Source organism: Anastrepha obliqua, chromosome 5, assembly GCF_027943255.1.
Source record: "Anastrepha obliqua isolate idAnaObli1 chromosome 5, idAnaObli1_1.0, whole genome shotgun sequence".
Taxonomy (NCBI): Eukaryota; Metazoa; Arthropoda; class Insecta; order Diptera; family Tephritidae; genus Anastrepha; species Anastrepha obliqua.
The window spans coordinates 125,278,729-125,289,977 of NC_072896.1; the positions used below are offsets into that span (position 1 = coordinate 125,278,729).

At 37.9% G+C, this 11,249-nt stretch overlaps 1 protein-coding gene across 1 annotated transcript in view; it reads left to right on the forward strand.

The window, feature by feature from the left end:
* The window catches only part of LOC129249493 (uncharacterized), a 67,585-nt gene extending 56,738 nt beyond the window's left edge, over nucleotides 1-10,847 (forward strand). The window contains 6 exon segments of the mRNA XM_054889343.1: nucleotides 1,565-1,729; nucleotides 1,809-1,963; nucleotides 5,866-7,117; nucleotides 7,286-7,354; nucleotides 7,634-8,803; nucleotides 8,866-10,847. Coding sequence (XP_054745318.1) covers nucleotides 1,565-1,729; nucleotides 1,809-1,963; nucleotides 5,866-7,117; nucleotides 7,286-7,354; nucleotides 7,634-8,685 — 2,693 coding nt within the window. The 3' untranslated portion in view covers nucleotides 8,686-8,803; nucleotides 8,866-10,847.
* The last annotated feature ends 402 nt before the right edge of the window (nucleotides 10,848-11,249 follow it).

An 11,249-nucleotide genomic window follows, 5' to 3' on the forward strand; every position in this document is an offset into this window, starting at 1 on the left:
TTAAATAGTGGGTGTCTAATAGCTCACGAGTGGTACAAATATGGTGATTTAATTCTTTCTGGTCTATCCACATCTGTGACTCTTTGTGAATATAAAATCCGAACGAATCAGTAATCATCGGAATCGCACTTCTCAGAGGTCGTTGTGCAAAAGTAATTTGAAATATTTGTTATAACACAAATTTGCTGCAGAAGGGACGGTCCTTGGCAGGATATTCGTAAGCTCGAGTAGTCGTTCTGGTAACGCAGAACTTTGGCAACAAATTTGAATGCCAGTTAACTTTATTGTCTTCATGCTTCAATTATTATTGAAATTTTTATCTTCATTGAAAATATTGTCTTATCTATTAAAGATTTTAATATTTTCCAAGGCGAATCTATTAAAGGTGGTATCAGTAAGTCAGCTGATTTGTATTTTTTCTTTCGCCGTGTCCATGTGACTGTCAGCCCGGAATGAAACAAGGCGAACTCATTCTTTTTTTCCTTGCCAATACTTGGCTTTGACAATCAAAAGTACAAAACATTGTTGTTGGTCTAGTGCCACCGCCTTTAATGAATGCGCCTTGATATTTTCTTAACGTAACCGAAAATCGTGTTTGATTAAGTTTTTATACTACTATTGAGCCGAATGGGTTGGTGCGTGATTACCATTCGGAATTTACCGAGAGAACGTTGGTTCGAATCTCGGGGAAACACCAAAATCAAGAAAAACATTTTTCTAATAGCGGTCGCCCCTCGGCAGCCAATGGCAAACCTCCGAGTGTATTTCTGCCATGAAAAAGCTCCTCATAAAAATATCTGCCGTTCGGAGTAGGCTTGAAACTGTAGGTCCCTCCATTTGTGGAACAACATCAAGACGCACACCACAAATAGGAGGAGGAGCTCGGCCAAACACCCAGAAAGGGTGTACGCGCCAATTATATATATATATAATCTCCAGCTTTCCTCTACTAAATCTACGACGACCCTCTTCCCTACCTGGACGAAAGAGGTGAAACCACAGTTAAAAGCGAAAGTCGACACACAAATACGACCGTTAACAACCCCAAAATTCTGGGTGTCACTTTCAACAGTGAGCTCTCCTGGGCGCATACCACCGCAAATGCCACTAAGGACCAAAAACCGCAACAAAGTCCTCAAATTGCTAGCCGGCAGCACTTGGGGCGAAGACAAAAAAATGTTGCTGGCAATCTGTTCGCCTGGTACTACTGATCCGCCGTTGTCAAAGCTTCAGACCTGTCGAAAGACTGCTATCAGGACAGCCTCGTCTTCTCTGCAACACCTTCGCAACAAGGCTTCCATGCTCCGAGTTAAGTAGTAAATGTAACGCACGCGATACTAACCACCTATTCACATGCCTTCTCATACCCTCTCACCTAACACCCCCCTCCCTCTGGACCCAACCTATTGAAACAGTAAGTTTCCTGGGCCTGCCGCTAGATGAGTTAGACGATGACGGTGGGTGACTACACCATGCTGGCAGTGCTTATTGAACTGCTAAAACAACAACAGTAATCTTAAAGATGTTGTGCTCAATTTAACAATTTCCATAATTTCAATTTCAGATCTCGATTACAAATACTTTTGGAATTGGAGCGATTTTCAATCGTATTTGGACTTTATGCTCGTGGTTTGGGCAGTCGGAGCAGCTATCACATATCTAATGTTATCAGTTAAGTGGTTTATGGAGTCAGTAGGCTTTTGTGCAGTCTTTACGGAGGCTATGCTGGGTAAGTTTTATGAGCATAAGTTTTAAGACAAATGTAAAATTTTAACTTGTTTTATGCCTTTTGTTTATGTTTTTTTTAGGAGCTCCGCAATTTGTACGAAATTTCAAGAATAAATCAACATATGGCATGAGCATCCAAATGGTTATCATGTGGACGCTGGGAGATATGTTCAAGACTGGTTATTTTATTGTTAGAGAATCTCCAACGCAATTTTGGATTTGCGGTACACTTCAGGTGCGTTAAAGAAAAATTATTTACAAATCCGTTTAATGAAGCTTGTGTGAGCTAACTAACTTCACGTATGCAATTATTTTGCACAATAGTGTTATGTGCATGCATGTCTAATTGAGGTCAGCAACTTTTTTTTCGGGTTTAGTTTGATGGTCGGGACAGCATTATCCGCATAACGCTAGGTCGAACTTCGAGTTGTGTTCTTCGATGAATTGTGGTGGTTGATTTTCTGAAATTGTATTTTATTGCAACCAATCATTTATACGTATTGGTAGAACTGCGTGTACGAGCTTCTACTTTCTTCTCCTTGTATTCTTCTTTAGTTAGCTTTTACTTAGTATAAGAATAAACGTGTCTAGATGATTTTATTTCTTTGCGGAAATGTACCGTTAATACTTTATATACTTCTCATATTCTTTTCAGTTGTTTTAATCTTATTCTTTATGTATGTACAGTTGCAGTCAGAATCTGAGTAGTGCTTATGGCTCATTATATTATATTTCAGTGGCCACGTTTTTTTTATTACAACAATTTTTCGCCATCCTCTGTAAAATCCGTTAGATTAAGAAGTCGACTTCAAGTTATGCAATCACTTATTAAACTTAACCTGTCGGTTTCGTTAATTTTGCATGAAATTTTAGTCGCAATGGCTTTTTAGTCGGTCAAAATCTTAGTAGTGAAAAAGTATGTGAAAAATTAATATTATCGCGACTATCTTTGTGAAAATGAAAAAAAGAAAACGGTGAGATAAGTTTATTAAATTGATATTCTGTAGCTAAAGGCCAAATTTGTATTACTCATTCAGTAATGTGCAGCAGGAAAATTTGCACACCCGAAAAACGCGCCCTCATAAAAAAATTGCTTGCTGATGGAAAAACTTATGTGGAAGTGCAAAATATCAACAATGGTACGTAACGGCAAGTGGCAAAAAGCGTGGAAGAGAGCTAGCAATGTCGGCAAGAGAAGTTAAGTCTATCGCCAGATACTCAAAGCAGTTTCCATTTGCGACTGCTATTGAGATAAAACATGCGTTAAAAGTGTCTTCGAGTATTGAGACTGTTCGTCGGCGTTTGCGTGAGCACGACCTGGGTGCCCACAGTCACAGAAAAGTACCGTTGTTGACACATGTAGAAAAGGGCCTTCAATTCGCTAAAGATCATATAAATTGGCCTTCGACCAAATGGAGCAACATTTTATGGTCGGACGAGTCGAAGATTGTCTTTTATGGTGAAAAGTAATCGCGCCATTATGTAAGATGACCACTAACACCAAATACCAGCCAAAGTATACAACAAAAACAATAAAGCATGGTGGTTCTAGCATTATGGTCTGGGCATGCTTTTCTTAGCTAGGCGTGGGACCCATCCATTGGGTTAAGGAAATGATGACTGACGCTTCATATGTTGATATACTCAAGGACATCATGCTGCCATATACCAGAGACGAAATGCCGCTTGTTTGGACGTTCCAGCAAGACAACGACCACAAACACGCGTGCAAAGTTGCGAAAAGATGGTTTGTTGACTCAATGCAACGCCGTTGTGCTGCAATTCTAAAAAATAAGTGTCATGCAACAAAATACTAATTTAAATACTAAACAAAACCCCATGTAAAAATAAAAACAAAATCGCCATCATATAAAAGTTTTGTCAAAACTTTTCTTATAATACAATTTGTTACACTACTAAGTTTTTGAAGGCTCAAAATTCGCTGCAGTTTTTGTACCATAAATATAATTTTACCTTACTGAAATAAGATAAACGTTGGATTTTTGTTGAGACTTGTTTCGATTGACATTTGGGCTATACACGCACTTTTTTAACCCATTCTATTTTGCGTATGTGCACTACTATGATTTTGACCGCAGCTGTATATGTACTTGTGTCCAAATAATAGGAGCGACGATTATCAAGATTTCACTATTTCTTTTGTTATGTTCTTAAAAAGCTCAAAATGTTGTATAAATTTCACGAATTTCAAAAAAGTGTAATCAAAGTTTTCAACATTTTAATCAAAATCTTGAGAAACTCTTCAGCTATACTATAGTAATATTGAATGGGCTACAAAACTCTATACGGAAAATTTTGAATAAAAAGTTGGAAATTTTAATGCAAGGCACATTCATTAAAGGTGGTGGCACTAGACCAACAACAATATTTTGTTGATTGTCAAAGAAAGGTATAGGCAAAGTAGAAAACAAAGAATTAATTCGCCTTGCTTCACTCTGGGCTGACAACCACATGGACACGACGAAAGAAAAAAAGTAAATCAGCTGATTTACCGATACCACCTTTAATAGGTTCACCTAGTTTTGATGCATATTTTTTGAAATTTGTTAATTTTTTTAACACTTAATAATTTAACAATTAATTTTTTTTGTGAGTTTATATAAAGTGTGAAGCTTTGAGTTATGTATATGAGGGTTGCGTTTTATTTTTTCCTCCCAATAATGAAAGCACAGTAAAATAATAATTAAATTGGGTTTATTGTTTTTTCAAAATATTCTCTTTGGAAGTCAATACATTTCTGCAATCGCTTGAATCAGTTTCCAAAGCACTTTTGCCACTCAAAAATGGATACCTTCAAAAGAAGCTTATTTTTAATGTCCCAGAACAAAAAAAAACATTAGGGGCCAAATCAGGGATGTAAGGCGGATGACCCATTAATTCGCTCTTTTGGGTGCTCTAAAACTCTTTTGTGAGCCATTACGTGAAAGTTCGCAATGGCTTTGGGAAGGATGATTCGTCTTCAACGTTTAATTTTTCTTAATTCTTCTAAAACTTCTGGCAACAAATATTTGTAACTCAGACTCAGACTGTTTTTTAAATTGTTCAACGGTTACGTCGTGACCAGATTTTCCGAAAAAACAGGTGACCATTTGCATTGAAGTTTCATACTTCTTCCGCGAACAACTTTTGTTTGATTCAGGTCGTCTTGGAACGCCAATACTGTCGATTGTTGCTTTTTCTCTCAATCGGAAAATCCGTTCCCATGGCAGCCGGTTCTACGTTACCGAAATGACTCAGGTTTTTCCCTACCAAGGGCTGCCGCCCCAGGAAACTAGCCCTGTCTAGTGTACCGTACCCCCCATTGTTTTTTTCAGCTCATATGTATAAGTCCAAGATTCGTCACCTATTACGATGTTCGAGCCACCGTGGCTGAACAACAACATTTCTTACACGAGCCGTTTTTTTGGGCAATTGCCAAATTTTGCGGTATCCATCGAGAACAAGTCATTTTGACGATAAAAATGTTCGTGCAATGTTGAAGGTATGCTGGTCCCACGAATACCCAAGGATACCTCTATCCCGCGATGTCACATCAAGATCTTGCGTTATAAATTGACGTGCAGCATGAGCTATCATTCTTGCAGCACACTGAGTTTTGCACCAAACGAAAATTGAAAGCATCACTCATCCCTCATAATAAATGTTTTTCCAATTTTCTTATTTTTGTAATGATAATCAAACCTTTCGAAACTCAATTGTATGCCCCAAAAAATACTTAACAGTAACATTTGCGTCTTATCATTTCATTAACATTTTCGGAATTCAGTTCTCGGAAACTGTTATTTAACATTTACGCCTTTTTTCATTAACATTCTTTCATTAACCTATTCGCTAACAGATGGCGCGTTGCATTTTCGCCATCTGGCAAGCACAACAGCAGAGAAAACAGCCAACTTCATTCCAAAGCCGAATTTCCAGAGAATTGATTTTGTCCTGGAAAATAATGATATATAAAGTGCCTACTCGTGTAAAGTACTACAGTTTTTCCAATATAATATATCTAACCTTAAAGTTAGTATTTTAAAAGCTCCTAAAATTCGAAATATTTTTCTGTGTTATAAATCTCAATATATTGTGTTTTATCTTTAGAAATTAACCTTTATTTATGATTTGCAGGTGAGCTTAGATATTGCAATCCTATTACAAGTTTGGTTCTACAGAAAGAACACAAAAGCGCGTGAGACGCGCCGTGGAGATTAGCAGTTTGCCCCCGAAGAACAACAGCAACAATCACAAAATAATCCACACGATCTACACATTCAAACCAACAATTCGGATAACAATCAATCTCTTGGCATCACTACTACAAGCAGTGGGGATGATCATTTACTCACTGCTATTGCTGATGATGAACATTTCAACAGCTATGGAAATCCCGAATATAAAAAATATCACGATAACAGAGCCTTCCAATATCACCATAATAACAATACACTAAGTAAAGGGAGAGTTGCTTCCAAAATGTTGCCTGCTGATGAAGGGGAAGATTCCACTTTAGATGCAGTTGTAATTGTCAAGCGGCCTGATAGTATAACCAAACTAACGGCGAATAGAATAAAATCCGATACGCCGAAAGATATTGGATCTGGGTATGCTAGAGATGGTAGACGAAGACATCGCAGATGTCGATGTCAGCATAATGATGCAGTGCGACAGCGACACAACGCTACTCAAACTCCGGATCCTATTTTAAATTGGAGTCAGACACACATTTGCCATAGACGAAACGCTACAATGGATTGCTGTAGCAAAAAAACAACGAATAGCTGTTGTAGTCTGATCAATGACGAATTAAAATCGGGCGAAGTCACCTGTCACTGCCATATCACTCACCACTGTCACCATTATTCCCCAGGCAGTGGGTGTGGCGGTGGTATCAGGCACAAGCGACAGTGTGAACATCGTAGTCGCAGTAGTGGCATATCAAACAAGCGCCAGCATCGGCATCAACACCATCATCATCATCACTATCGGCACTTGCAACCGGAACTCCATAAACGGAATAAAAATAATAACGTCCGCCAGCTTCCAGGTTATAACAGTAAGTCTTCCTTCGATTCCAGTGACGATCTGCAACAGTCCGGTTTAGATGCACACAAAGAACGATTGCAAGAAATTGCAATCGAAATAGATGCAGCATCAATGACTGAAGACAATACAAGCACTGCCACCTCTAATTTTCCGTACAAAATGGCGATGGGAAACATAGTGCCTATTAAAATGGCGCCACCACACCTGCACGACGAGGATGGTAAAAAGCAACGGCGGAAACAACGACGCCGACTTTGTGATTCTATGAATTCCAATAGCACAGCTGAAACTGAAGAACTATCGCACGAAAATTTCAGCGAAAAGGATGATGGCAGAGGTGAGCTTAAAATTTAAAGTGAAATAAATTACAGATAAGCAAATATACAAATAGGTTTAGATAGTTATTTGAATTTCTGAAAAATATATACTACTACTATAGATAGTAGGAAGTATACTCGCACCCCAAATTAAGTAAATATTAAAAAATAAGTATTTTTCCCCACAGCGACAAATAGTTCATTAACCGGGCAAATTAACGCCCACCATACAGTATGGGGCAGCAGAGATATTAATGGTAAGTTAGTTCATTATGCAACAGTTCAATTACGTTCAAAACTATACTTCAACCGTTTTGGGAGATTGAGTTTTCGAGGAACCATCCAATAGTTCAAGATATATATCTAATCTCTAGTGCGACTTGAGTTTTAATCAAAAGCCGTCTTCGGTTTCGTAAGCTATCCGGTCCACCATTTAATCATAGTAACTTATAAAAATTAACTATTTTAATAGGCTGCAAAAAAAATATAACTAATCATTTACAATATCTTTTATTTTTCCTGATTCTCACTTACAGATTTTATTAATACTAACATCCAGACTGAATATAAAACAGACAGAGGTTTTGAAAACAGCATTACGACGCACGCAACTTGTTGTGATGATTCGCGTTGTTGCGTTCAGAGCGGAGAAGAGCCTAATCAGAATGTGATGCATAACGAGTGTGTTAAAATTCGACGAAAATTGTTCAGAGCTAGTGCTACTAACGACTGTTGCAGCACTTGCTCTCATTGTTCCAATTGTTCTTGTCAAAATGCAGATGCCACGAGTTGTAGTAGCATCGATGACTTGGATGTTGATGACAATGACGAAGAGCAACGAATGGCTCCACATGAGCTAGTGGTGGCAGCAGAATGTCATCGCTGTACCTTGCACTGTATATCCACCACATCGACGGGTGAAGAGGAGGAAGAGGATGCAGAAACCGACGACAAACTTACCGCAAACACGGCAACACAACTTTCGCACCCTCAACGACATTTCCAGGACAACAATACCACGGACAGTTCTGCACATACTAGCCGAAGAAGCAGTGCAAGCTATTGTTCCTGCCATTCGAGCACATGCTGTTGTTGCGAATGCAATTGTGCGGTTGGTGTTGGTGATGATGACTGCGACACTGTCACAACTGGCCAAATGCATACTGCTAGAGACACTTCCTGCACGGCCTTAACATCGGCTGCGGACCTCGATGCGGAGCATTCGAGTACGCTGACGCCGCTAACAAATGCCTCGTCAGTTGTGTCAACGCCAGGTGCGGAAGAAGCAGATATGACGCTTCGCAGTTTGAACAATACACTTTCCGAGGATGTTTGTTCATCACTTAGCCAATCAGCAGAATATTTTTCACTATCGTCTGGCAATCACCAAAACCAATTGTGTCCTATAGACACACCTACACGTAGGCCATTGAAAGCGCATTGCGAAAACGTTCCGACAGGAACTATAGCGCAAACCAATTTGAATGATACGGCTGATGCAGTCGTTGCAAGTAGGAAGCCCTGCAAACACTACATCAAACATCATCGCCATAAACGCGTGGCATCTCCATTGGACTGCTATTTATGACGAAGCGTTTCGCTGGTCGCGTGGCCAGCGATCGATGTGAACTCGTTACTTCAGCAGACCATACGAAAGACAGCCATTTTGCACGAGCCTACGACAGTACGTGAACCACAAACACACGGTAAGAAAGCGCATATACAATACTATAAACGAAGTTTTATAATAATTTAATATAATTTGCAGTCATAGAACCACATTATCAAGCGGGTGGCAGACATGGGAGCAATGATAGTTCCACCGCCACGTTGACACCATCAATTGCAACAATAATCAAATGTCCATTAACGAACAGCGCAGCTAATAGCAACACTTCACAGCAAATATCAATGCAGTCGCTTAATGCCGTCACGACAGTAACAACCATTTGTGGCAGCAACGGTGCGTCCGTGGTAACTACCGCCTCAGCACCGTGTAGTGGGCGTGTGAAACGCACTTTGAAATTTTCGTCTACATCCGCAGAAGCGTTCAGTTGTGACCCCATGTTGTTTGCGCAGGAGCGACGCTCCACCGAAATAATCTTATAGCCATGCTGTAATAAGAGAAAATGCAAACTAAGGGCTAGTGCCTAGTGGGCGATACTTATCATGAATTTAACGGTGTGGAAGTTTTGATACTCAGTTGACTACACTTACATTAAAATAACAATTATGTAGTTCGATGCGTTTATTTTGTAGCCTGTACTCCAAAGCTTCTAGTCGCAGTTTGCTAACTTTTTACTTGGGTTGAAAAATCGATTAGTTTAGTATTATTAGCGCTTGAATCCGAATTTTATGCTTTCATATTACAATATATTATGTTCTAAATTACTATAAAATAGTTTATGGGCGAGGTATTTCGATCTACAGGGAAAATTCTAAACATAAAATTTACTTCCTTATAACCTTACTTTATTCGGTTATTTGAGCTAAAGTTGCCATACTGCTGTAGTATATTTATTTCGCCTACCTTTTTTTAATTATTATTGGAGATTGATTCAAAACTACTGAAGAAAATTGTTGGTTTTCTGAATATGTGGATACAATTAGATAGAGAAAATTGTGAAACTTGGAGATGCATTTCGTTGTTTCTCGGGGGTTCAATTATATTTTATTTAAATAATGTAGCTGCGTATAATGTGAACTATTTAAGAATGTTCGAAAATAGTTATTTTTTAATAACAACTAAATAGTTTAGATCGAAATTAAGTGTTATGCATTATAATAAAAATTTACATTGCGTATTTAAAATAAATAGGACATAATTTTGTAATTTTTGTTAAAATATTTTGTTTAACTGCATACAATCGAGGTTAATATCCATGTTAGGTTAGGTTTACTATACGGGGCTAGTTCGTAAATGCGGTATGTTTTGCGAAGCACTAATGCAATAATGCATGCGTAATGTGACGCTACCTCGCGACCGGCTGTGTTACAACGCAAAATCAAAGTGAAAATATTTTAAAGCGCTGTGTTGCGCGATTTAAAGAGTCGATGTGAAATTCGGGCAAATTTGACAGAAGTATAGCGAACCAACCCAAAAATTCGGCAATTAGTGCGTGCAGTCTTTTAAAACATCATCGTAAAAATTCTATTTTCGTAATTGCTTAATTCTTCTCTGTGTAATTTTTCATAGCAAATCACTACCAATATTGAAATTGTTTTGGAAAATATTTATAGAAAGCTCTATTATTTTCGTTGTTGTGGTTGTAGCATCATAAACATTCCTGATACATGTACGGTGAATGCTGCTGAAGTGACAGCACTTGACCGTACGTAAATCCAGGTCGTTCCTGTAGCATAGAACCAGCTACCGTAGGAACGTCCATAATGTGCGTTGTTGTTGTCGTAGCAGCATAAACATTTCATATTCACCTTGGCCTATCTATGTATGTAAAATAAATGCCGTACATCAGAAAAGTCACAGCTTAGCATTTGCAACCGAGTGCTGCAATACTGCCGCCGTATTTACGTGCCTCGAACGAGCCCTGTTTTTCATAACCTTTTGGCATTACCCTACATATGAAAATAAATTATAAGTATTTTTGTTTAAAACTGAAAATTTTATGTTTAACTAGATTAAATTTAATAGAAGCCTAAGTTAATGTAATTTTATAAAAATTATGAAATTTGTTTAAACTAAACGAAAAGTACTAAAATAAAAGATGCATAATTTGCACATTAAAATAAGTGTTGACTTTTAATTTTGCTTAGTTTGTGTTTTTTAGACAAAAAATTGTATTTACTTGCATATATTTAGGTATACATATGTATAATTGTGTTAACTTAGAAATTATTTAGAAGACCTGATTTTTTTCCTATGAAGAGAAGTTAAATAGAATGAAGAATAGTAAATGTTTAAAATATTCTCTCATGCAAGCTTTTTTGGTAGAGAATTTGAAGCATGCATTATAAAACAATTTTTTTCTATGCAGAGAAGGTAAATAAAATGAAGAGTATTAATATTCTTCCATGCAAGCTTTGATGTTAAGTTTTTTGGTGGACTTTCTACAGTTCAATGAAAGGTTGACCAAAACATATTCCGATTCTTTCTACTCACCTTAAGGGGGGGGTAGGGTCACAAAATCGAAA